Below are 26,278 nucleotides of genomic sequence, written 5' to 3' on the forward strand. Positions count from 1 at the left end.
CCTACCTCCTGATCGTCTTCGTGGACTTGAGGTCACTTATTTTAAATATCGTTCGTGGGATATAGAACCAACGGCCTAGACAGCCAGTCCATTCCACCCTGTTGGCGTAGAATAGTGCGCTAGGAGGACTAATCGTGACAAACATTCTTGTTTTCTTCTCCGTTTTTTCTTTTCTTCTTCGTTTTTTTCTCGTGGGGAGATGGATGGGAAGGAAGGAAGTGGCAGAATACATAGTGCATACAATATAATACTTTTTTCACCTCAATTTGGATTCTTCATGATCAGTTCTGTGATTGTCTTTGTGTGCGAAGATCTGATTTGTAGATTGTTCATTCTATTTGTCTTGAGTTTACAGATTCTGTAGGTTCGAGATTCTTGTGTGTTCAATTCAATGTATGTTTGAGAGTGCCTTCAATATATTGTCGGCTTGAAAGTTTCAATTGAATTTCTGCTTACTTTTTGCTTGGAAGGAAAGTGAGACAACACGGAACAGAGAGAACAGTCACCCTCAATACCTAACTTGTAACTCATGTTTTATTTCGAAACATATAATTCCTGCTGTCGATAGTGTGTATCACCGCGACAGATCTAGACCCCAAACGCCTGCCATTATAGATTTGTTGTACGGCCATTATTCCTCTTTATCCATGTCCTCATCCATATCTCCACCAGTGCCAAATAGGTCATTCATGTCACCCGCACCCTCCTCATCGCCCTCGAGATTATCCTCTTCTGTACCAGCTATGATACCTTCCATACTCTCTCCGATTGGCCCCTCCTCTTCCTCTTCATCATCCTCCACCCATTCATCTTTCAACCCCCATGGCACACCAGTAAGAACAAATCTCTCAGCCGGCAATCTCACACCCCATTCATTCTGTAAAACTCTTGGCAGCGCAATTTTATTCCTCGCCTGTGCCGTCTCTAATAGAAACTCCTTGCTCAACCCACCACCATTGCCCGAACCAAATTGATACTGCAACCGGCTTTGAATAGCTAACTGCACCGCGTTTGCGCTAACCTGTCCATCTGCATCTCTGAATCCCCCACCGGGCGGCGCATCGCGCGCGCGCATCTGCTGTGATACGTAAGCATCGGAAGAGAGATGTAACGCATCGGAGAGAATGGACGAGGAGTGACGATATGCGAAATCGAGCAGTTGCAGCGGAACGCGTTCTTGGTATGCGGATACGCCGAGAGAGGAGAGAAGCATGTGGATGAGTCGAGCGTCGCGCGGGCGTTTCGATAATCCGTTGTCTTGGAGGGAGGTGAGGGGGACGCTGGGGTTGGGCGCGGGCGATGAGCTCGTGGCTGCGGAGGCGGATGGGATGGGTTGGGAGAGCGGCGCGGAGCTGGTTTGCGTGGGGGGTGATGGGGAGGGGTGCCCGTTTTGACCGTTTGTTTGGGGTTGGGAGTCGCCGTTTATGTCGGCCATGATGGAGATGGAGTAGGTTTCTTGCGCTCTAAATTATTATGTTTCGTGGATGAATCTTTCTTTGATTGCGTCGCAAATGTGAGTTGATTGAATGGTTAATCGCGCGAGTTTTTTGTTGTTGAGCTTAACTTGTAGGCGTATGTCACTCGGAGATTATTTTATGTTGAGCATCGTAGTTGAATAAAAAGCTGTCGAACAATCTCGAATTCTGTGTTGCAAGATGAGTATATTTACACCTGGGAGCTCAAATATCTGTGACGCCAATGGGCAATGAATGCAGCTGCATAACCCCGATACAGCACAGACCGCACCTTAAATTTATTTTCGTGGTATCATTCACTCGATTGATTGCCCCTCCATTACATAACCAGTTATTTGACGGATCGAACTTTTTCTTTCTGATTGTTGACTCACTTCTCTCCAAACTTCTTTGGAATTCTCATTGAATTTCAAGATATTGCTATCGTTCTTCAATATGGATACTACAACTTCACTTCCTTTTCTTCCCAGTGTTGACCTTGGGAATGGTCCTGCAGAATCAAAAGTAGGACTTACAAGAGACCAGCTATCTTATCTGGGGTGCGTTTACTTCACAGCGAACAATGACACCATCGATATTCTCCTTGGATTCTTGCAGAGACACGTTGGCATTGAGACTTATGTCGATGTATCTACCATTGAATCTATAGACGACATTGTTACGATTCTAGATGCTGGAGCTCGCACCGTATTTGTGAAGCCATCACAGCTTCCACACTTGGAAAAGCATACAGACCGTGTTCTTCCAATCATCCCACAACCGCAGACAGATGTCGAATTCCCCAATGGAGGACTACTTGCTTTTGTGGACGAAGCCTATACTCGATCTCTGCTGGAAGAATTCAAGACCAAGAAAGTGTCTCCGATTTTCCTCCTGCCAACCCCCGAAAGCGATTTCAAATTACTTGCTAAAGTTGCCAAAGAATTCTCTGCCATTCCTATCATACCTGCGACACACCTGAGCATTGAAGCGGCTGGAGAAGGCCAAGTCTCTCTTCCAAAATTGGTTGCGGATTCATGGACTTCAGATAGAGCAGACAAATTGATTCCTACCGTGGTGACAGATGAGAGAGGAGTGGCTTTGGGACTTGTATACAGCAGCGAGGAGAGCTTGAAAGAGTCATTGAAAACCGGAACTGGAGTATACCAGAGCAGGAAGCGTGGATTGTGGTACAAAGGGGCAACATCTGGAGATACACAAAAACTCATCAGAGTGTCTTTGGATTGCGATCAGGACTGCTTGAAATTTGTGGTCAAGCAACAAGGACGGGGATTTTGCCACCTACCACAATCGACTTGTTTTGGCGAATACAAGGGAATTTCTAAGCTTGAGAAGACTCTTGTTTCAAGGAAGGCTTCGGCACCTGAGGGATCCTATACCGCGCGTCTCTTCTCGGATGAAAAGTTATTGCGTGCCAAGATTATGGAAGAAGCAGAGGAGCTTTGTGATGCCAAGGAAAAGAAAGATATCGCTTTCGAGGCAGCAGATCTCATCTACTTTGCTTTGACAAAGGCAGTTTCTGCCGGAGTTAGCCTTGCAGACATTGAACGTAACCTTGATGCCAAGAGTGTTAAGGTTAAGCGAAGACAAGGAGATGCTAAGGGGCAATGGGCCGCAAAAGAAGGAATCACCAATGCATCCACAGCCAAGACCGAAAGCGTTAAGGAGGCCGTCAAGGAAGCTGCCTCTGTGCCAAAGTCCGCGGACGACAAGGCAGGACTCAAGAATGGACGCATCACTATGAAACGATACAATGCTGCAACAACATCAGAAACAGATCTCAAGGATATTTTGCAAAGACCCTCCCAAAAGTCTACTGACATGATCATGGGTATCGTGAACCCTATTATCAAGGAAGTACGAGAGGGAGGTGACAAGGCATTGCTTGGATACACCCACAAGTTCGAAAAGGCAACTTCTCTTACATCTCCTGTTCTCAAAGCTCCTTTCCCACAATCACTCATGGACCTTCCAGCAGAGACTATCGAGGCTATTGACATTTCCTTTGAGAATATTCGTAAATTCCATGCAGCACAAAAAGAGCAGCCATTACAGGTTGAGACAATGCCAGGTATTGTTTGCAGCAGATTCTCAAGACCCATTGAGCGTGTAGGATTGTACATTCCAGGAGGTACTGCTGTACTTCCAAGTACAGCTCTTATGCTGGGTGTCCCAGCTATGGTTGCTGGCTGTAAGAAGATCGTACTGGCATCGCCTCCTCGATCTGATGGTAGAATTACTCCTGAGATCGTCTATGTTGCCCACAAAGTTGGTGCTGAGAGTATTGTCTTGGCTGGTGGTGCTCAAGCTGTTGCTGCTATGGCATACGGCACTGAAAGTGTTACAAAGGTCGACAAAATTCTTGGTCCAGGTAACCAATTCGTTACTGCGGCAAAGATGTACGTTAGCAACGACACCAATGCTGGTGTAAGTATCGATATGCCAGCTGGTCCATCTGAGGTACTCGTCATTGCAGACAAGGAAGCGAACCCTGCATTCGTTGCATCAGACTTATTATCCCAAGCAGAGCACGGCGTTGATAGTCAGGTCATTCTAATTGCTATCGATCTTTCCGAGAAAGAATTGCAAGCCATTGAAGACGAACTTCACGCGCAAGCTATGGCTCTACCAAGAGTAGATATTGTTCGTGGTGCCATCGAACACTCGATAACTCTTGTTGTCAAGGATATTGAGGAGGCAATGAGACTCAGCAATGAATATGCTCCAGAGCATCTCATATTGCAAGTCAAGGATGCCGCGGGCGTGGTAGAACTAGTTGAAAACGCCGGTAGTGTATTCATTGGTGAATGGACACCAGAGAGTGTTGGTGATTATTCTGCTGGTGTCAACCACTCTTTACGTAAGTTTGTTACTCACCTAATTGTATGACTGTGCTAATAACTGAAATAGCTACATATGGATTTGCTAAGCAATATTCTGGTGTCAACCTCGGATCATACCTGAAGCACATCACTAGTTCACAACTGACAGCTCAGGGATTGAGAAATGTTGGTGGTGCCGTGATGCAATTAGCGAAGGTCGAAGAATTGGAAGCTCATAGAAGAGCTGTTGGACTAAGGCTGAAGTATATGGATGAAAATAATCTATGATGATTTGTATTTATAGCGGGTGAATGAATTTAAAAGTCTCTTATTACGTTCTCGCTTTGTTGGTTAAGTTAGTAGTAATATAACTCGCGCGAGCAATTCAATACCGTACATGATTTTTGCTACGGTAATTCACTACCTTAAATATTCTTCCACTATCTATCTATTCCTTTTGAAAACTCACAGCAAGACATATCCATCCCATAAGTGTTCGTGTTCATTCTGACAACTCGAAACCACATCACAACAATCATCAACATCAAAATGGTTCAGAAACGCACTATTGAGGTTGTGATACCACAAATGTCAAGTCAAAGCATTAATTCAACTACAAAGTCAAACAAAGTTGTATCGAAGACCGTCCCAGCCATTCCTCTGGCCAAGTATAACGAAGAGCAAGATTTATACAGTCCTAGTTCTCCACGTCGTACAGATGACGAATTGCAGAGCAAGTTGAATAATGGCAAAATGGCATCGATGTCTAGCTTGCTGGGACACTTCTTTTCCGGGGCCAGAGAAGAGGAAAAGGAAAAGGAAGATGCACAGGTAATCCGTGGTGCGAATCCTCCACATCGCACGAAGGATCAACTATTCAACCGCGGCGGAGATAATCATCAAGCACCAGCAAATTCAAGCAACAGAAGAGAAGAGGATATAAAACGAGAGGTTGAGAATAGGTATGAAGCTAATCTTCCACGTCGAGCAGATGTCCGAGTGAGATTCGAGTTGGATAATCATGAGATCTCGACTCCCTCGTCTGCATCCAATGAAACGACTCCGCAGATGACTCCTACTTCTTCTTTGGTCGATGAAATGGAAGGGGATCTTATTGATCTCTACGATGATAATCAAGATGATGGTGATGATGATACCCCTCTCCGCCACACAGGCGAGGAATTCCTCTCGGACGAATTCGAATTCGAACCCCATCCACATCCACATCCACATCCAAATCTACATCGCGCCCCTAAATCATTCATCATCTCCCAACAACCCCACACACAAACCAAAGCCCCTCCAACAACTCCGCAAACCCATCGTGCTCCGTCTGCAAACATGATATCCACATCTCCACGTGCAATCCCCAAGCACGAAATCTTCCTGCACACACTCCCATCCAAACATGCTTCGGTCCCACAAATCCGCACCTGGATCGCGAGCTGGTTTTCCGGTCGGGACATCGCGTTTGCCGTCCCGTGGGAAGACGAGAAGATCGGGCTGCAGCGATATATCGAGTGTATTTCCTGGAGTGGCCATGATATACATCATGGGAGTTGTGGCAGTTTGGAGAATGATATGAGAGGATGGATGTTAGGGGGGTATGCGACACCGATAGTGAGGGATATTGAGACGGCGAGGAATATGGAACGGGAGAGGAAGTGGGAGGTGGCTGTGGGGAGGTTCACGGATTTTCTTTATGGTGCTGTGGTTATGGGGGTGGTGGGACTGGTTTTGATGGTTTGGGTGCCTTGTCCTTGTCGGAGGTATTGATTCTTTTTTGCTTCGTCGTGGACATATGGAATCCGTAGCCCGGAACTAGCGCATTTTAGAATTTGCTCGAGATGTCGGTTATTGAGCGATACGAATATTGTGATCATTAAGGGGATCAAGGGGTCTCGAGCGGGTGTATCTAAAGAGAATAAATGTCAAGAGTTTCTGTCAATTTAGTTTGTGCTTCATAAGTGTATTGTACCTGGCATCCATTCAAAAAGAGAGAACGATTCTGCAGAAATGTCAAATTGGGTAAATGTATTTAGTGAAGTATATACATATTTGAAAATATGCTTGATAAATAAACGCGTCATCTTATTCAATGATTGAAAGAAAAGAAAGTTTTTAAAAACGCCTCCTGATGCCAACAACTATCTACACAGGCCGTGAAAAAAAAAGTATTGTATCGTATCGTCAATCATAACCAAACGAATCTTTTTAGCCAGCTTGTTACAAGTAGCAAATCATTAAACCCCACTCGAGCCCTATTAAAGCCCTGAGATATCGCATTTTTAAAAGACAGGTGGGAAAGAAATGATGCCCGCGAAACGCCATCCAGCCCTAGATATAACAGTACATAGAAACTGTGCTACTGTGTATTAAATATATTCGCAGTCTACGAATAGAACTGACTCTTTTGGAAACTTTCCACTCCGATATCCCCTGCCTTTCCGGCCACGGCAGGAGGGGCCGCCAGTACCTTTACTTGATTGGCATTGGCGATACTTGAACTAGTCATAGTACTAGTTCGACTCCCACTTTGACTTGCACTCTTGATTTCGGCGATAGGTTGACCGGGTCGCCTTGCTACTTCCAAGTATACACCAGGAAGGTATCCCATGCGACCATCGCGGGCACGACATCGCCACCATTCTGATGGATTGCCCATGGGATCACTCTTGCTAATCACTGCCACTAAATCTCCTTTCTTGACTTCCAGATCTACACCTTGGACTGCTGCACCGGATTCGGGGGTAAAGTCGTATAAGACGCGGCAGAAATCGAGTTTCGAAGGGTCGAGTGGTGCGGGGACAGGCTGGCCATCAGGGCCCATCAGTTGACCTGATGCAAGTAGCCGTTTTTGCTCCTCTTCTTGGGAGGCAGCGAGCGCTTTGATCATCTTACCCATGAGGTATGGGAGACCAAATGCAGCTGCTATGAAAAAAAGGAAGGGCTTCTTGGATGGACGAGGTGGAGAACTACCGTCTGGCAGTATTTTGCGGCCTTCGAAAGAGGCGAATGCGGAAGGTGTTAAGGAGGTGGCATCTACAGGCATGGGTCGACCTGTGATCTTTGCAAAGAGAGTGCGTATCCAGCGCATCATGGTAAATATTCCTAGGATGGAACCCAGACTATTGCGCAAGTTTCCGAGCTGCTCAGCAACAGATACCATCGCTTTGATTGTCAGTAAAGCACGTTTTGAAGAATGTCTTCATGAGAGTCCGCCTACCAAAAAAACTAGAGTGTGTAGCCATGTATGTGCTCTCAAGCATCTGAGCAAATCCTCCAAATGCACCAACTACACTTTCAATTATTTGGAAAGTAGCTTGTGTGCTCTGCGTGAAACCTTGCGTTAAGCTATTGGGATCATTTGGTCCCATGCCTCCCATATTTCCATACATCCCGCCCATGCCTCCACCATACATAGATCCATAGCCTCCCATACCACCATAACCATAACCTCCCATGCCCCCCATTCCTCCCATTCTTGAATAGGGTGATGAGTAAGACCCCATACCTCCCATACCATATGGCGAAGCTCCTACTGCTCCCATCCTATTTGCGCCGTATGGTGAGTATGCGGATGCGTTTTGATTAACGGTGTTCGTGAGAGTAGATGGTCGTTCGGGTATGGCTGGTGCGCCCGAGGTACTAGCAGATGTAGATGATAAGACTGATGGTCCAGCAGAACTTCCCGAGGTAGCAGCAGTAGTTGAGGTCATGGCTAGGCGAAGAAGATCAAACGTTAGCAGGGATTATATAGAAGACAAATGTTATCTTGTAGATACTAACCAGGGCTTGGAAGCGCAGTGCTAACTGCAGCGCCACCTCGTTCCCAAGGTTTCGGCGGTGAGGCCATGATAAATTATTCGACACAAACAATGTCGTCCAGACTGCGCCGATGTACCTACACAAACAGTGAAGGTCTTATGCCAGTGAAAGGGATGAGTTTGGGTCGCAAAGTTGACGGATTTGATGGATGAGATTAAATGATTTCTAATAGGATCCAAGCTCGTGATGGCCGATAAATAAAGAAGGCTTAGCTTAGCCTGTGATAGTAGAATTTTGCGGGGGGGCTGTTTGAATTGGATTGGCTAGAAGTATTTGTTCGGTGTGTTTTGATTGAAAGCGGATTTGGAAGTGAAATTAGAATGAACAGATTGATGATTGATGATTGATTATACCTCCAAAAAGGCCGATGTTTGCAGAATTATTATACAGTCAAGGTAAAAAAGAATAGATTTGGATGAAGGAAGGAAGTTTGATTGTTTGTTTGAATTCCATACCATATGGAGGTTGGGAATGAAATTCATCAAAGACGCCCGACGCTCATGCCCGAAATTCGCTTCTGAGCTAATGAAAGACCTCGGTATTTCGGTCAATGGAGTTTGAGTCAGTCTAGGTACTTATCCACTTACATACTAGCGACGAGGCTACCTAGACCCTTTCATCTTTTCATTACCTAGGTACGCTCGAGAGGAGAGAGGTGTATCTGACATATGATATTACCAAAAACTGTAGGTAGACGATTACATTCACAAAGTACAACCTGGGTGCTGGTAACTTGGAGCACATATCACGTTCACGTTGCCTACAAGTAACGAAATATCTGGGTAAAATTGATAGGCTTCAAATAATATCAATCGTATTCACATCTGCCAACTTTCAACGTCTTCCTCACAAGCTAATAAGTCTCTGAAGACTTTATCTCAATTCAGCAAAGGCTGGACTCTCTGCGATGAACTCCTTCCATGTTGTCAATTTGTCCACCAAGATCTAGATGGGATATTAGTACAAAAATCCAGAAAAGATCCCTTGAAAAAAAAACTTACAGAATGGCTCTCATCCAAAGAATCACCTCCATAATATCCAAACTCGTTCAACAATCTCATATTCTGCAACACTTCTTCTTGAGCGTCGTCACTCATACCAAAACTCTTGAGGATGCTCTTATAGACTTCATGGGGAAGTTCAACATTGTCGGCTCCTTCGCTAGCAGCAGGATACTGTTCTGTGAATTCTTTCAAAATCTCGGTCAAGGTGTAATACTTGGTGGCACCATAAATACGCTTTCCAAGAACCTTTTCTCTGTTGAGAAGAATACCCTTGACGAATTTACCAGTGTCCTCAACTGTAACATATCAGTAAGAAATTCCTGTACTTTCGGATAGCAGCAGTACTCACCAGTAGCAAGAAGTGGGACAGAAGATGAAGCTGGAATTGGGAAAGCAAGCTTCCATTTGTTGTCAGGTGGTAACTTTGACAAACTTTGGCCAGGAATGTTGGACATGTAAAATCCGGCCAAGAAGAAAGTCGCTGGGATCCCGATCTTTCTGACATATTCCTCGATATGGGCCTTGGAGTCAAAATGTGTGACCTTGGGAAGGGCTCCTTTGGAGACTGTGAGAAACTGGTCAGTTTTAAGTCCTCGTAACAGGCTGGACCAACAAAAGTGGGGTGAGAACTTTGAAATGCCCAAATGGGATGAACGGGGTGGGATATTAGATTTCTCAAGACACGTAAAACAATAACAAGACACGTAAAACAATAAAAGTACAAACAAGACGGTAATGAAAACATGGCATCTGAGCTGTAGAAGGAAACAGTGACAAGTGAAAAGACTTACGCTTCGTAATGTCCAACAAAGAACTCCAAATGAAGTGTTCAACACCAGCTTCCTATGAGTAGGTAAAATTAGACTCGAACTCTCTCACTCTAATGTGTTCGATGGCCAGAGATCTCATACCTTTGCAGCATCTGCAATTGCAATTCCTTGCTTCTTCTCTACGTCGGCACTTTGGCTCTCCCAAAAGTTGGTGACGGCAAAGACAGCGTATGCTCCCTTCACTGCAGCTTTGAGAGACTCTGCATCATTCAAGTCTGCCTATAGGTATTTGTCAGTTCCGAACAAAGCAATGTAGAGACTGTTGAGGGACTTACAGCAACTGTCTCAGCACCGAGGGCTTCGATTTTCTTGGCAGCGGGCTTTGTTACATCTCTGGTGATGCCTCGAACTGCCCAGCTCTCCTTCAATTTAGGATCCGAGAGAATGCTTTGAACAACTGAGCCACCTTGTGCTCCTGTAGCTCCGAAGACGACGAGCAATTTCTTATCACTGGAAGACATATTGATTGTTGGGTTTGATTTTGTTGATTCGGGAAAATTGATGGTGTTGTCAGTTAAAAGAGGGGTAAAAGCAGTGGCACAAAGGCTGCAATGCAAGTAAGATTTTAGAGGTGAAGATTGGATTGAGTCAAAGATATCTGAATCTGGAAATGGAATGTATACTTCCGTTCCTTCCTACCTGGAGGTACTTATAGGAAAATTCGAGCATACATTTACTCAAATCGTGCTGCTTCAAGTTCGCTCTGCGGCTTAGATTTCAGCTGCGGGTAATGACGACCGTGAATGACCCCGCGGATGACATTCCAAAATATTAGCTAACCACTAGTTGAGTAGCTAGTAGTAGAGCATTGATGGAATTAGCCCTTTGAAGCTCTTGCTAATTCCGAGCTCTTGATGGTGCCGAGAGGGATAGAATGGCGAGCTGATGATGCCGAGAGGGATAGAATGGCAGGAGGCAAAGGTAACTCTGAGCTAAAGCTGCTTTCTAAACTCAAAGTTGACTTAGATTCCAAGTTAGTCATCGCTTGGAGCATCTCGCATCTCGCTCTTTCGCGTTCATGCAGAGAGAACGAGGTGGGTGTTGATTAGGTAAGGAGAAAAGGTTAAAATGCCTCAACTTTAATTGTTGATTATCAATCCAGCTTCTCATCGAGCTCATGTGCCAAGCCTTCGATTGCAATTCTTCATCAACATTAAACTTTTTTCTTCAATCACATCCCCTGTCTTACCAATACAAGTTATCGTACACAACACAAGTTACAACCTTCTTACAAGTTATAATGTCCGGTGGACTCAAGAAAAAGCATCGAGGCGATGCCAAGCAAATGCATTTGTGGTACACATCGATTTCTTCATATTGATAAGGACCAGAGCAAAGTCCACGGCCTTGTGCCCATCAGAGACCATATCTTACTTACATTTTCCCCATCGACCCCCTCATCAACCCCTTCAAAAGATTGAATAAGGATAATGCGGCGACGAATGGAAGCAATCTAGAAAAGCAGCACAACACCGTTTATCTTACCTTGCCAAGCTCAGCTTCCTCCATATTTCTTTGACGACCGCTTGTCAATTACATTGCTGTCTTGCTGCCAAAGCTAACTATGCGATGAGCCAACGATGCCGTTCTTGTAAACCTACTACCTAATTGATTTCTTGTGATCCCTCGTGTGTACAGTTATTGAATCACTCAGATACATCGGATTTGCCTCAGAATCCGCCTTATCTTTTAAGAAGCAACTGCTTGCGGTCTTAATGCAAGAGCATCTGCATTATCACAAATCACAAATCTGGGGCAGAACCTTAAGGTAGCAAGCGCTTAAAATGCACCAATGAACTCGTTCATGTAGTAACCTTCAAGCATCGAATTTTTCAGAACCAAACTGTCGGATTTCATCTCCACCATCTTCAATAATTCTTTGGCCAGCAGTGTGTCTCATAGTGCGATTAGAGTTGAGTACAAGCAAAATAAATATAGATATGCCCGGATTGAAGGTCCTGTCGCCCCTAGCGATGAACGCTGTAAGGGGGCCAAAGATTGTCATAATCTATTGGGTATACACGCTCCGAACACAAACGCTACCCTGTGTTTTCGCGGGTCCGCGTCTAGTAGCCATGCGTTTATGTGATGATGGTGCAAGTTTCTCATTGAGTCTTGGGGTCGATTCGACGAGGAAGAGCTTCATAAAAAGAAGTTGTTCCCGTATTCGTCGCACAAAGCTTTTCCTGTTCAATTGCTTGCTTTCATTCTATAATATCATCGTCGGCAGACACTTCATAGGAAGCTATCTGTAATTTTGTTTCTACAAGCGAAATAAATCACGCGAATCGTAGGGGAACTAAAGCCATCATGACAACTGGAAATACTCTATCTGGGTCTCCTACTTCACCAACAGCACCATGGGTTCAGCAGTCAGGTAGAGCTGGTACACCAACTAGTGTTTATTCAATTACCAATTCCCCTGTATTAGGAGCCCCATCTTCCCCGACAATATCAACATCTTCCAGTCCGCAAGTAGTTACACCCCCTAGGAGCACTAGCCCATCGATATCTCCCATATCGTCAAATAGTTCGTCGCATTCCAGTCTCCCTAGCGCTCACAACCAAACGATACCACCTAAGACTCCAAATTCCGTTCTTTCGAAATGGGGAATTGGATGGGAAACGCCAACGATAATCATATCCTGTTACCTGCTCGGTATGTTTCTCCATAGAATCAGATAATTGGTATTCTAACCAATCTCATCTGTAGCTCTCGCAACCGCCTTCCTTCATTTGTTTTTATTCATCTACATTTCAGGCAAAGCAGCCGACGGAGAAGACAGAGTTGCTCCTCAGACATATATCTCCACGGCGTCTAACATTCTAGCCAATGCTTTCTCATTCTTTCTCAAGACGGCCTTGGCCACATCTTTTGTTCAGTATCTATGGCGTCTTCTGCGCGTTCAAAGCATGAAGATCTCCACGATCGATACTCTTTTCGGACTAAAGTCCAATCCTTTTCAAATGCTTACAGGGGCTGCTATTCGTGCTGCTCCTGTTCTGTCTGTGTTGTCTATAATGATGGCTAGTATGACTGTTGCAGTCAGTTTCCCTCCTGGTGCTATTAATGTTATTACAATACAAAGAACATCGTATAATTCGGTAGTGGTTCCAACATTCAATGCATCATTTGTGAGTTTTCATCGGGACCCGAATACCCATCGAACATTTTCGGCTAATCACAATCGACTAGATGGGGAATGGTTCTGGCTTGGCCGCTAACAAATATGCTTTGGCTGTGTTATCACCGATATCTGAGAGTGCGGATGGATCTGTATCTGGATTTACTTCTAGGTAAGACATTCTCGAACTCTGCTCTAATAATCAATCTCTAAGAGTAGCTTCTAGCGGTCTGTTGTCAGGAAAACACTCCAATTTGCTTCCTCGCCTCGCTTTCCAAACAATGATCACAGGACAAGCATTCGATCAACCTTCACCCTGTGGCGTCAATTGTTCCTTTGTGATAGAATTTGAGGGCCCAACGCTTGGCTGCAACTCATCCAGCACCAATATCACATCCAGTGCCACTGCCAACTCGACAACCTTACTTCCAGAATTTACGATCTACTCAGGAAATTGGTCTGATCTCACACTTGCTACGCCTGCACTTCGACAGAAACTTTACAACGGAACCTATACGAATGCATATTGGCAAAGCAGCACATTATCCCTGTTAGATACAGAAGTAAACACCGTTGATGCCAATAACATCAATGAAACCTTGACCTTAAACACATCTATGATACAAGACAATCTTTACTGTACCCCTGGCCGCGCACTCTACACTGTAAACAACACCTATATCTCGAATGTTCTCATACGCAACGTCACCACCACCTTCATTTCGCCGCTAACAAATCTCGTACTGCACACCCACGACAATGCCGTCATCGTGCCCGGCTTCACCAACGTCTCTGGAATTATTAGCGGATACGATTTTGGCAGCAACCCCGCAAATTGGAGCGCTGAAGCTCTGGCCTATTATCGCGATTTGAATATGATGACGATTTTGGATACTATGTTTTACTACCTCGCTGGGGAATTTACAGCGCTGCCGGCTGTTCTCCTAGATACTGATGAGGAAAGGGCGGTAGATGCTATTGATGCCACGGGATGGGGGGAAGATTCGCCAGGTTTTGGGAATGCTGACGATTGGAGTTCTGGAGGTATGTTTTCAGCCCCATGATCAATCCTTACCCTCTCCTAGTCCCAACCCTCAACTTAAACACTAACCAATGCCTCCCCAGCTCTCAACGGCACAATCATCTCCCGCACTCCTCTAAATACAGCTTTTACACACTACACCACTAACTCCTCCGCAAACCCCTCCTTCGTCGTCACACAAAACGCACTCAACGCTCTCCTTCAAAACATCACCCTCAGCGCCTCCCTCTCTTACTCCCTGTGGTCCACCCCCACCAACACCAGCATGCTCACTCTCCACAACATCTATTCCTTCTCGCAACCCCTCAACCTCCTCCTCCCCTACTTCCTCTCCCTTCTCCTCTCCCTCCCATTCCTCATTCTCGGTCTCTGGGCCCTCGTTCAAAACGGCGTCGCAGCCCAAGACGCAAACTTTACACAACTTCTCTGCACCACTTCCTCCCTCTCCGCACCACCCCCGACACCCGGATTATCAAATAGAATCTCCAGCATGGCTATCCCATCGCAGCTTCGAACTCTTACCCAAGCGGCCTGTCTGGGAAACACAGAATCACTATCGAAACCTCTCAAGGAGTTGCGCATTCGTTATGGCGAGCTGAAGAATCCGAATGGAAATTCAGGAATGGGAAATAACATCCCGATGGGGGATATCAGGAGAGCCGGCTTTGGGCTTGAGAGCGAGGTCGAGCCGTTGGTGAAGGGAGGGAATTATGGTGTTATGGTTTAATGTTTCTTTCGCTTTATATCAGGGGGGAGGGGGTTGGATGGGTGGATTGTATATGGGTATTATGTACAGTGCAGTAGATGCATTAGAAATTAGAACTTCCCCAGTAGAAATTAATGAGGTAATTAGGATCTGGACTCTAGACTCTGGAGTATAAAGTCTAGATCATTCCACAAAACAAGAATTCACGAATGGACAAAAAATGGAGAAGGTAGAGAGAAAGCGCCATTCTTCCTGGAATATTGTATATACTCAAGAATCAGAATATATAATTTAGAAATTATATTCTCACGTTGATCTAGTCTGGTCTAGTCTACCTCGTCTGATATTTCAATCCAATACGAGAGTGAAAAAGATCCCATCCTAAATCTTCACAACATCCTTCATCAGGTTTGACAAACTATCGCTGCACCGATCCAGGTATGAAGCCCAGGTTTCCGTATGACGATTCACGGAATCTATTGGGCCAGATTTTTACAACTGTGAGTAATCAGTGCACTTCTTTTAACGGTTAGATGGTATGCAGGTAGATAGCTGTGACGTCACAGAATCCTTGTCTGACACTCAACGAACTCGTAATAACCTGAATAATCAGTGATGCTAGACGAGGTGTGCTAGCTAGTCCATCACTGGCCCCCCTTCAATCCTGAGTCCTTCGGCGTCTCCTTCATTGTCTCCTCCCACTCAACAATCTCCATCCACCCAAACCCATTCGATCAAATCCCCCAGTATAACATCTATAAACGACCAATTCAAAAGTCGTTCAGAGTTTTATATATTATACAAAGAGGTAATAGATATCGAAGTCAAGGAAACAGGCTTCGACAACTTTAATACATTTTAATACAAAACCCGACTTCTTATTTGCAATATAGTAAGTCGCTATATACAAACAGGATATACTCATTTCATTGTGCTATACAAATATAATTTGTATGAGCTATAATATCTATGTATACAAGGCGCCAAACTTACAGCTACAGAACATCCTGCGCAAGACAGATTAATGAGCCAAGTGTTCCACACAAGAGAAATGGGTGTTCTGTCTCGAAAGAGCGGGAATACAAATAAAGAAGAGGAGGAGAGAGATGATCAGGACATCGAAACGGAAAGAGCATCTACATCCGATGGAAACATCTGGCGCGATCTTCTATTCCTGGTTGATGAAATCCGAGCAGCGTGGTCTCTCTCCCCAAGTATCCCTCCCGTCCAGCACCACAATCTAAGTGCATTTATTGCTCGCCTTGCTTCTGTTGGAGTTTGTGATCCCAAGCTATGTTTAGTTAGGCTTTGGATCTTATGCAATACCCTTAAAACCCTACTGCTATTGACAAGCGGAGGAGCCGAGGCTTCCCGCCACGATTTGGAGCAACGTTTATATACCATTACGAATCTTCTCCCCACCGTACTAGTGTGGTTTCAGTACTGCGGACACAAAATCGAAAGCCTCTATCTTCTAAATCAGGATTTCGAATTCGGGATTTCAGAAATTGGGGAATTAACTCAAAAAGCACAGATAATGCCAACGAGTTCAGGATTTAGTATAGCGAGGTGGATATTTTGGAAAAAGAGACTGGAAGAGCTGAATCGATATAGGAATAAAGAGATTGCACCACTAACATTGAAAGCATAGAAAACGATAAAGTTCTGGGGTGAGAGAATTGAGTCTCGCAAAAGCGCGAAGCAGGATATGGAGTAGTATTATACGGGAAAGCAGTGATCGAGTGTAGAAGATGATGTCAAGGCTCGAGGTCTACTTGAATCGATATACGTATATGGAATATTGGAAGGCGGAATGGGAATTCATGAGAAAAGTAAGTCATCTGGGTGGTTCTGAGTGATGGCCTACGAGATATGATGTTGGTCTGAAGTACGCGGCGTAAGACTTACTATTACTTCTGGTGACTCGGAAGGGAATATTATATTAGGCGAATATCTTGGAAGGAGAATGTCGTAACCGTTTCTCGATCTTCTTCTCTATCTCTTACGCATTTTCATCGTATACTTCTTTACGACGTCTTTTCTCTCCTTGATTACCTTTCCAGATTTTGAATAAACACTTTTTAATAGGTCAAGTACTACCACTATAAAATAGGAGTTTGCTTTATGATATTTTCTCATCCTATAATAAATTTACGAATAAGTTCTATATTTAGTGGTTATGTAAAAAAAAAACATGACTAGAATGTCATAGTCAGAAATAGAGACCAAACCCTTATTAGCTCTTACTCAAGACCATCTAGATAATATAAACATCAAGCTTTCTAGTTAGACTCTCCGGACCAAGCTATACTATATACCTAAATCATTTATATAGTCAATTGATGTTAAACACCTGAGGAAAGACAGAAAAGTATGTGTGACTCAAATTTATATCTCAACGTCAAAATTTAGTCAAGGTATCACTTTAGACACCATATTTATCACGGGAATTTTGCAATAGTCTGGGAAAAGGTTATGAATATCATGACACACACCCCAGTGTTACTGGGAAGACACCATGCAATAGAACTATCCTACTGATGTCAAAGCTTCTCATTGGTACGTCAACATACACAAGAATAGAAGGGTATTTTATGAACAAAATTATCGCCTGCTTCCTAACACCACCTGCAGTCTAAAGACTTTTTTTTATTTTATCATTCTCTCCGCGGAATTTTCTTCGTAACCAATCGAAAATTCCAGATCTAGTTTTAAGATTAGGAGATGGCAAATTCAGAGAGTTGACTTCCAGTACTCGTACCACAGATGCTCTGAATTTCATCTGTTGTCAGACTGGTTGGGAACTCGTAGCTCGTCGGAAGAACCTGGATATGTATAGTTGAAGTGGCAGAACTGAATACGACGGCAAGTTTCATTGTGCTGGAAGTCGGCCGTACAAAATAGTCTGAATCTCCCCCAGGTTTGTTTGTGTGAAGCGTGGACTTCAGGAATGTCGAACCACTGTTCAGGGCTTCTGCAATATCAAATTCACCGCAACCAGACTCCCAACATGAACAACTTGGACTCCCATATTGAATTGTTCGAGGAATCTGAGCGTTGAGGATCCAAACCGAGGGCATGTCGCCATTGAACCCAGTTCTTCCATCTATCGGCATGCTGAATTCTAAGAGGAACACTTTGTTCGCTCCATTGAAGCCATCTACGGGTGTGTCAGTAACGAAGAATCTTCATATATGAAACAGTAACTCACGGTAAGCAACGGATCCAGGTCGCACATAGCCGCAATCGTTGTTGCATTCTTCGTCAAGCATCACGACGATCTCTTCATTTGATGGCAAGGTGGCATCAGCGAGGACTTGAGGTGATGATGCACCGCCTGTGCCACTGCTGTTCACGAAAGAAAGTGAAGCACCATAAGCTTCATCGAATACGCCTGAGCCTTGACCACCACTAATGAAGACAGACTCAGTTAACAATTGATCTTAGGTATTGATATGAGAAGCGAGAATAACATCAGGAGAAATTTATCCGCTTGTCGTACTGTAGAAGTGCACATTACATATCGGGGAAGAATGATCATACTTACTGATTTCCAAGAAATACTAGGTTATCAAGCGTCTGCTCTGCAGAATTATAATAACCTATTCTGCTGTAGGATCCAGATGCTATAGCTGTGGCCGAGCTGGTTGTGCTTGCAGATACTTGAGACTCCGAGGCAGATGGAGTCGTGGATACTTGGGGTTGAGAAGCAGATACATGTGTAAATGCTTGGGACTGAGGCAACGCTGTACTGGGCGGTGGTATGATCGAGGTAGCTAGGTATAAATGTCAGCCACAAAATCAATTCTCTGAGGGGAATTCAATTTCGTACAAGTCTCCTGGGCCTCTTCGCTTGTAGCTGCGCCTTGAGATACACTTTGAGGTACGGTAGTAGATGCTTGGGATACCATTGTCGTTGTACTTGGTCCAAACCAATTGTTGATCCATGTTTGTATTTCACCATTTATTGTAGCAGTAACCGTCTTCGCACCACTATTAAAAGCATCAAGACCTGAGGTGGGATAGTTATCATCCCATGAGACAAGTTGTCCATCAATAGTAGCATGGATCTTGTCGCGCTTCTGATTGCCTGCCCTAGCATGTTTATCAATATGCTGAAGATGGCGACGGCGTCTAGCGGTCGATCCCTGACGTTTCTTCTTGCTAGCAGTAGCGCCCGGTGTATATGCTGCGAACTGCTTCAACTGAAGAGGCCCTGAAAGCATTTGTTAGATTGTATTGAGAGCTAGACTAGGGTTTTTTGCAATTACCCCGAAAGTGGAATGAAACTTCTTCGTCTAATGGAGAAAGCGGACCAGAAAACGACTTCGGTGTAGAAGAACAAATTCCATCCGAGGACATATCGGTAACTTGATTGTAAGTTCCTGGTGCGCCGACATTGCTGTACAAGATAGCATCCACGGGATTGCAGAACCAGTTTCCGGAGACCTCGGAGCAGCCACTGACAATGGATACTGCTAAAGATAGAATGTAGGCCGTGGCCAAAATGTTACTGCGCATGATTGATCTTGTGGGGTAAAATAGAAGGTTCTTTTTTTTGTCATTCGCATAAGAGAAATGGGTAGTAAGTACTTCTTGCGGGTCGTGAGACAGATTGGAGTCTTTATTTGAAAGGTAGGGTAGTAATTGGATCAAAGTCTTGAGGTTCGTGTCATGGAGAGGGCTGAAAAATTTGCGACGGCGTAAAGATATATTATTGAGGAGATTGTGTGATGTGAGTTTCTTGGTATGACTGTAATTTTATTCCTCTTGATTGGATTGTAACCGTCGTGAATAGTGAAATAGAATGAATCAATGGATGAGTGAATGACTGTCGAGAGTGAATAATATGAATCGCCGCAAACAAATAATCATGGAAGTCGTCAGAAGAAAGGTACCCAAAAAGAGCGACTATAGTTAATATGTAGGTGAAGCAGAAGAGGTTGAAAGCGAAATGAAGGTAAATTGTGGTTGAAGTCAAATTGAAGTGAGAATGAAGTGAGAATGAAGTGAGAGTCTGGAGTGAAGTCTGAGTCTGAATGAATAGTCTTGAATTGAGGTACCTTAGGTTAGTTTTGAGAGAGAGAGAGAAATAGAGACAGTCAAAGAAAATTGATAAGATGAAAAAGGAAACCGACAGCGAAGTAGAAGGACCGTGAAGTGGATAAGACAAATCTGTTTGACGGGAGTTTGTGTTGTGGTAAAGAGAGGAAGGAATGATTGAGTACGAACTGCCGGCCCAGCTAGGAGTTATAAGTTATCTAGAGGAAGGATCAACTCTTTTAAGAAGGAAGGAAGGAAAGAGGGCTGAAGTGTCCACGGGTAGTCACAATCGTACTTGGTTGGGGTGAGGCTGATAGAGAGGTTTGAAAAACTAAAAAAACTAAAAATAACCCAAATTTAATCACCATCATCACCATCATCACCATCATCATCACCATCATATCAGCAACGGCAACAGAAGGGTGAGAACATGTAGCAAGGGCACAAGTGGTTCATATCACATCAAACTGTCAAAATTAGCCGCCATGGTAACTCAAAGCCGTTCGTACCTGCATATGCATAACCGAAAGTTAAAAACAGCCAATGATATCACAGGAAATCGACACATCAACGGTCACATAGAACATCAAACTGTTGGTACTCACTCACTAGGTAATTTGAGGACCGACTTACTGAGTATGTATAACACGATGAACGGTTGGGTTATTACAATTTGGAACTACTTATATATAATAATATTAGTACTTATCCATTCATTACTCATTGTTTGTACTCTTCTACTCTTCGACTGTTCTACCCATCTACCCATCTACCCATCTACACTCTTCTTACTTTCATGACTATTCGAATTTGCTATTACTTCAAGCATCGTGCTCTCGCCATACTTCCGATATAACGCTCTGAGCTATGAGTCAGGAATTTCTCAGATTTGAAGACCAGCCCAGCCCTATGATATAATGTCTGTCTTGATTCTCTCCCGCATCCCTTATCAGATTTCACGGTGCGGTGGTTACTAGGAGCATCGTGGAAATTTCATTTTGGAAATTGACTTGCTGAGTTATCATTATCTCAGGTTCGAGCCACCTCGACTTCTTTTGCTCTACAAAAAATATACCGACCCACAAGAAACACAACAGACACATGATCTTCACTTACACAATAATAAACCACATGGAGATTTTGGGCAGATTAATATCAAACAAAAAAGTTGGGAATCGAATTACTGATAATTTCAAAAAATGCATACATTATATATAAATTGGTAAATGCAAGGAAGTATCCAATGGTATCCTGTCTCCTTACTCCATCCCGTGAAGATATATCTAATAACCTTTTCATTATAGTAACTACTACTTTGATCCAAGCTGTTGCACCAATCCAAGTCTTGCGAAGTCACTTGTGCTTCTCCAATAGGCTATCCTACAAAACTTGGTTGGAACCAAATTCGCCTTTCCAAATTACACTATATATCGAGGTTGAGGTTTTTTTTTGTTTTCTTCGTTAGAGTTGACGCCCAGTCCTCCACTTTACATAGTGCCAGCCATGATAACTGTCAAAGTAGCAGTGCTTTGTGAGATGTAACAGCTGCCATCGCTGTTACCGATTGGCTCAGTAGCAGTCAACCAATAGTTTTGGGTTGGATCACTGGTGCAGGCTGGTGCTTCCTCACTGGTGATGGTCATGTTGTAGTTGTTACCAGCAGAGTTCATGATGGCGGACATATCGTATCCGGAACCAGTCTTGAGGAATTGAGCTTCACCCCAGGTGGTGTCAAAGGCTCCTGAAGCGGCAGTTGAACTACAGGCCTGAGCCCAAGCGACTTGAGAGTCCTCATCGAAGGCAACCTTTTGGGAACCACCAGATGGGATAGTGATGGTGAGTGTGGTGTTCTTTGGTGCAAGAGCAGATCCGGAAAGCGGTTGCATGTCAGGACCAACTTTGTTCCAGATGTTGACCGTGATTTTCTTGGATTGGGTGTTGACAAAGTTAACAGTGTAGGAGTAACTTGCTGAGGAGTCGGCCTTGATGACGTTGGATCCATAGGGTTGACCGTAGTTTCCGTAGTAGAAATCGGTGGTTCCTCCAGCGGCGGCTACGACAGAACCGAAAGTTGTTCGGCTGTTGGAAGCACCAACCAACGCGTCGAACAAATCATCGATGTCGTCCTCGATGTTGTCGAGAAGAGAGGAAGAGGAAGAAGAGGTAGCGCTAGACTTGGCAGAGCTTGTTGTAGATGAGCTAGCGGCGGTGGTGCTGGCAGCTACTGATGCGGAAGTAGTGTGGTAGGCGGCAACCTTGTTCTCTGCGAGGTTGTCGGCGGTAGAACTAGAATCGGTGGAAGCGGCAGCAGCGGCGGCAGTCTTAGAGGCTTTGCCTGCTTCATAAGCGGATGACCAGTTGATGCCCATTTCGGCCCAGTCCAATGCCGTCCAATCTTCAACGACAGCACTATTGTCATCTGATTAGCAATCACTCTTCACATTCATCAGAGCGATATCCTTACGCCTTCTTCTCATGTTTGTGTCGGTGAACGTGAGTAGGTCCAGCTACGGCTTCGCCAATGGACATGGCAGCCAAAACAATCGCGGTGGTTGAGTAACGCATTTTCGGAGATAATGATAACTGTCAAGTATTCGCTAATGGGTATAATGCTTTGAATTTAAAGAGGTTGATCGTAAGAGGCCGTTGTTGTTAAAGAGTGTGAGAGCGATGTATTGCTCAGTTGGTTTGATTGACAAAGGAGTGTGTCGAACTGAATGAACGAGAGAACGGCGAGTTTCTTGAATACGGTGAAGGAGAGAAGGAGAGATACGAGAAGAGCGGGAGGGTTGTTTATTAAAGGTCATCTTAAATTGGGACGATCATTTCCTGGGGGTGCCTGTGGGCAGTTGGGAACTTCTTTGGCAACCCGGCCACGATTTAGGTCAGCCGAGTCATTGGAGGAAGCCCTGGAACATTTAGATTTTACTTCAAGCCATGAGGTGCAGGGGACTTCGATTGAGATGAACCCAAGCAACGCCGGGGGATAGTGGTCCACTAAAAACGCGTTCCTGGGAGACTACTCCGAAAAAAAGGGGAAGACGACCAATAATTGGTCAGACGAACCAGGTTCCCACTATTTCTCGAATACGCTATTCCAGGGGTAAAATGCCACGGCATCCACACTTGTTTCTTTCTCACAGATCAACAATCAAAGTGTCAAGCACGGTAGGAGGTCTGTCCCAATTCAACTCAATTAATCATAGCTTACATGACACTTATCGCTTCATGAAGGCATCTTTTCATCTAATTGATTGGAATCACGGAGACCTTCTTTTTTGAGCAAATTGATTGAGAGATTAGACATGATCCCGTTGTTTTCCAAATTCCAATCGGCGCGCAATCAGCCTACGTATAGTGGTATCGGTAACGCTTCAAGGACTGATTTTGGATAGGGCCGTACATGCTAAGAATGGATGCTATGGATCCGGGAGGATTCTAAGTTCTAACCTAATTGAAGAAGAATCTTTAAATCCCATTCGATCCCGTTTGTTTCGGACACTAGAATTTTTGAGGAAATGATGGTTTGCGTGTCCACTGTCCACAGTCCAGACTCCTATCTTAAACTTTCCAAGGTTCATATCAAAGCATCTTGCCAAATCACAATTTGTGCAGGTGGCTGTGATCATCACCATGTGGTAATGCAATAACTATGCATGTGGTAATGAATCATCTCTTGCCCTATAGGGATGAAGCATTGTGGTCCATCATACTATCTTTATGCAGAAGAGATTTTTTTGTGCTCCAGAATGACAATGAAATGCCTCGAATGCGACGTCACGCTGATGAATGAGAGAACGTGGACCCAAAAAAACAAGGCCAAAGATCATGATCCATACGGAATTTTCAGCGCAGAAATTTCTCTTTTACATCAATAATACACCGAAAGTTTCAAAAAGCTGCAGCAGCATCCAGCAATGATTCGAGGCACAGAATTTTCAATGCTTACACAACATGATCGGCAGTCATCTCTACAGGCATCGAATCGTATCAGACGAAATCCTCCTTGAGCATTATCGTTCGACGGGGGTCGCTCCCTAAAGTCATATCCGGTGGTTCTCCCATTCTCAGCGATTGTCAACCACCGGCCAACGCACCGTGCTTTTGCCGATACCATACTTCCCAGGTAGGTAGGTAGGTAGCAAGATACGGGCAGGCAACGCAAGCACTCTTTCGTTTCTCCCAGAGCTTCTCATTACCGTCGCTGCAAATCTGGAAATCATCCCAAATTTGACTGTCTCGAACTTCCAGATCTAGCTGCCAACCCCGCAGTGTATTGATTACGACAAGACAGAGAACCGAAAATATCTTCTTCACATAGGGATCTTTTGTGGTACAAGTGATTTTACAGAGTCGAGCTGTGATGATTCTAGAATAGGAGAATGTGTAAATTTTTGGGTGGTTGGATTCTCCATGACACTATTAATAAATATAAATATAAATATAATTTTCTGTGATATTTTCAGCGTTTTGATGTGTCTCTGTTTCTCATGAGAATGGGGGAGAATTCTATCCATTTTTCTCATGCTTTGCTTTTCATTTGCATGTCCATCCCATCGCTCTCGGGGTTTCAGAAGCTCTTAGTTCTCAATGTTAGGACGATGGCGGTAGGTCCAAGTGCTGGAGCTCCTGAAACGAGACTCTAGAGCAAGTCGAAACGAGTTGGGGATGTACACATGTAAACATGTAAACAAATACAAAGTAAGTAATAAACAAATGTTTCCCGTGGGCCGTAAGTAATAATTAGTAAGTACTGTACTCAGAAGTCTCTTTTACAAGTTTTTATTTGCTTTTACTTTTTTTCTTCTTGGTTGCATCATTGCATGGAGACTCGAGAGAGGCAGGGAGAGGGTCATGGAGTAATAAATTCTCGGACTGGGTTTTTACAATCGAACCTTCCTACCTAGTAGATTCTGGATTCTGGATTTCTAATTGTACGGAGTATACCACCAGTACCTAATTACTTATCAGAACGTGCCACTGGCTAAATAGCTATTCGACCGAGTATGTAGCCTAAAAAGAATTTGCGTCGAGCTCTTCTTCTCATTCGTAGAACCATTTTTTTTCTCTCACGGAGTACTTTCTTTGTAATTCTAGACTCCATACGAGTACACTGGTGTACCGTAATTAGTAGATAATGAGATTTGGAAGTGTGTACAGTAAGTATGTGGAAGGGATCCATACACACATATCTACCGGTACCTACATCGATAGGTACTAAAAAGACGGTCTAGAATAACCATGTGAAGTGGCATTTCGACGGCGTGTTTGATGTTTGATAGTTGATGGAGGGCCGGTGGGTAATTGGTACGGTACGATGGATTAGTTTAGGTGCCGGAGAGTTGGTGGGCTAGGTACGTACTGTAGCGGATAGTCGATGAGATAGATGGTGTGGTAGCGTGGAATGGAGGATGGATAATGGATACTGATATTGGTGTGCGGGAGCATGGTCGGATGTACCGGTCGGTCATGGAAGGCTTGGAGTGTGTATGCGTGTGTGTGTGTTTGGACTCTACCTATTCGAGAACTTGTGGGTGTACATAGCAGTCTTTTGCTGATTGGATTGGATCGTTGGATTTCGCTTGTGGTTTCATAATATGTACCGAATCGGTGTGATGTATATTTTACTGTACGGAGTACTTACGAGTAATCTATCTGTAGATACCTACGGAGTACCTAACACTACATGCGTTACAGTGGTCAAGATGTGAAAATTGTTAGTGATAGCTTCCAAGGTAGAAGGGGACCAGCAGGCAATGCAGATGTTAATGTAATAAATCTAAACCATCAAAATCATTCGAATCATCGATCGAATCAAATCATCGAATCTAAACCCAACAATCAACAGCCAATAAAAACGACAGAGGTTGACTTTCCACTACGGAAGATTAGATACGGAGATATAATGACCATGCCTACGACTACCTATCCAATAACAAACCGAGCAAGTACCGGTGAGCCGGCGTAGCCAACTAACTAATCACAAACTGGACGACGAAGTACGAAGTACGAATTTGTAAACGTAAGGCTGTGACGCAATCATCAAGTTTCTCGCAGTTGCAACTACGGTGTACCTACAAGAGATAATTCAACTTCTAAGATCACAGAGGAGAGTAGGAATAAGGTTCCGGTGTGTGGGAATTCAGTGAACAAACAAACGGGTTGCTGATTTCCGGCGCTTCCTTCACGTATGCAGTACGCATGGAGGGTTTCTAGGATCGGGGTTTCGCTTGGTGGGTTTGTGTGTGTGTATTTGTTAAAACTGGTTTTGATTGAACTTTGGGTTGGATGGGCATGGCCGTGAGATTTATAGGTGTTTGGTTGTTGGCTGTTGGTTTTATGGTGTTGGTGGTATTGGCGATGATTATGATTATGAAGGCTGTGCTGGTTGGTATGTTTGAAT

The 26,278-nt window shown here is 44.2% G+C and overlaps 9 protein-coding genes across 9 annotated transcripts; 4 read left to right on the top strand and 5 right to left on the bottom strand.

Annotated features, from left to right (window-relative positions):
• Nucleotides 1-631: 631 nt before the first annotated feature.
• Nucleotides 632-1,435, bottom strand: EAE98_001234 (uncharacterized protein; the record flags this gene model as incomplete). Its single annotated transcript, XM_038948852.1, has 1 exon — nucleotides 632-1,435. One exon carries the CDS (start codon nucleotides 1,433-1,435, stop codon nucleotides 632-634), a length of 804 nt encoding a protein of 267 aa, XP_038815118.1.
• Nucleotides 1,436-1,910: 475 nt separating this feature from the next.
• Nucleotides 1,911-4,585, top strand: EAE98_001235 (uncharacterized protein; the record flags this gene model as incomplete). The annotated part of the gene is made up of 2 exons (XM_038948853.1): nucleotides 1,911-4,335; nucleotides 4,386-4,585. The coding sequence occupies 2 exons, from the start codon at nucleotides 1,911-1,913 to the stop codon at nucleotides 4,583-4,585; spliced, it is 2,625 nt and encodes an 874-aa protein (XP_038815119.1).
• Nucleotides 4,586-4,846: 261 nt separating this feature from the next.
• On the top strand, nucleotides 4,847-6,073 carry EAE98_001236 (uncharacterized protein; the record flags this gene model as incomplete). Its single annotated transcript, XM_038948854.1, has 1 exon — nucleotides 4,847-6,073. One exon carries the CDS (start codon nucleotides 4,847-4,849, stop codon nucleotides 6,071-6,073), a length of 1,227 nt encoding a protein of 408 aa, XP_038815120.1.
• Nucleotides 6,074-6,306: 233 nt separating this feature from the next.
• On the bottom strand, nucleotides 6,307-8,855 carry EAE98_001237 (uncharacterized protein). The gene is made up of 4 exons (XM_038948855.1): nucleotides 8,811-8,855; nucleotides 8,087-8,692; nucleotides 7,524-8,018; nucleotides 6,307-7,468 (listed from the first exon to the last, which is right to left on the bottom strand). Exons 2-4 carry the CDS (start codon nucleotides 8,151-8,153, stop codon nucleotides 6,690-6,692), a joined length of 1,341 nt encoding a protein of 446 aa, XP_038815121.1. The 5' UTR covers nucleotides 8,154-8,692; nucleotides 8,811-8,855; the 3' UTR covers nucleotides 6,307-6,689.
• A 143-nt stretch (nucleotides 8,856-8,998) lies between these two features.
• Nucleotides 8,999-10,420, bottom strand: EAE98_001238 (uncharacterized protein; the record flags this gene model as incomplete). Its single annotated transcript, XM_038948856.1, has 6 exons — nucleotides 8,999-9,070; nucleotides 9,127-9,425; nucleotides 9,479-9,694; nucleotides 9,921-9,972; nucleotides 10,041-10,178; nucleotides 10,235-10,420. 6 exons carry the CDS (start codon nucleotides 10,418-10,420, stop codon nucleotides 8,999-9,001), a joined length of 963 nt encoding a protein of 320 aa, XP_038815122.1.
• Nucleotides 10,421-12,269: 1,849 nt separating this feature from the next.
• On the top strand, nucleotides 12,270-14,853 carry EAE98_001239 (uncharacterized protein; the record flags this gene model as incomplete). Its single annotated transcript, XM_038948857.1, has 5 exons — nucleotides 12,270-12,618; nucleotides 12,673-13,094; nucleotides 13,156-13,256; nucleotides 13,311-14,128; nucleotides 14,210-14,853. The coding sequence occupies 5 exons, from the start codon at nucleotides 12,270-12,272 to the stop codon at nucleotides 14,851-14,853; spliced, it is 2,334 nt and encodes a 777-aa protein (XP_038815123.1).
• Nucleotides 14,854-15,883: 1,030 nt separating this feature from the next.
• Nucleotides 15,884-16,483, top strand: EAE98_001240 (uncharacterized protein; the record flags this gene model as incomplete). Its single annotated transcript, XM_038948858.1, has 1 exon — nucleotides 15,884-16,483. One exon carries the CDS (start codon nucleotides 15,884-15,886, stop codon nucleotides 16,481-16,483), a length of 600 nt encoding a protein of 199 aa, XP_038815124.1.
• A 752-nt stretch (nucleotides 16,484-17,235) lies between these two features.
• EAE98_001241 (uncharacterized protein) lies at nucleotides 17,236-20,290 on the bottom strand. The gene is made up of 6 exons (XM_038948859.1): nucleotides 19,971-20,290; nucleotides 19,104-19,880; nucleotides 18,665-19,048; nucleotides 18,380-18,608; nucleotides 18,044-18,243; nucleotides 17,236-17,992 (listed from the first exon to the last, which is right to left on the bottom strand). The coding sequence occupies exons 2-6, from the start codon at nucleotides 19,351-19,353 to the stop codon at nucleotides 17,550-17,552; spliced, it is 1,506 nt and encodes a 501-aa protein (XP_038815125.1). The 5' UTR covers nucleotides 19,354-19,880; nucleotides 19,971-20,290; the 3' UTR covers nucleotides 17,236-17,549.
• Nucleotides 20,291-21,362: 1,072 nt separating this feature from the next.
• EAE98_001242 (uncharacterized protein) lies at nucleotides 21,363-22,440 on the bottom strand (the record flags this gene model as incomplete). Its single annotated transcript, XM_038948860.1, has 2 exons — nucleotides 21,363-22,284; nucleotides 22,340-22,440. The coding sequence occupies 2 exons, from the start codon at nucleotides 22,438-22,440 to the stop codon at nucleotides 21,363-21,365; spliced, it is 1,023 nt and encodes a 340-aa protein (XP_038815126.1).
• Between the last annotated feature and the right edge of the window lie 3,838 nt (nucleotides 22,441-26,278).

This window comes from Botrytis deweyae, assembly GCF_014898535.1.
Source record: "Botrytis deweyae strain B1 chromosome Unknown BDEW_002, whole genome shotgun sequence".
Classification (NCBI taxonomy): domain Eukaryota; kingdom Fungi; phylum Ascomycota; class Leotiomycetes; order Helotiales; family Sclerotiniaceae; genus Botrytis; species Botrytis deweyae.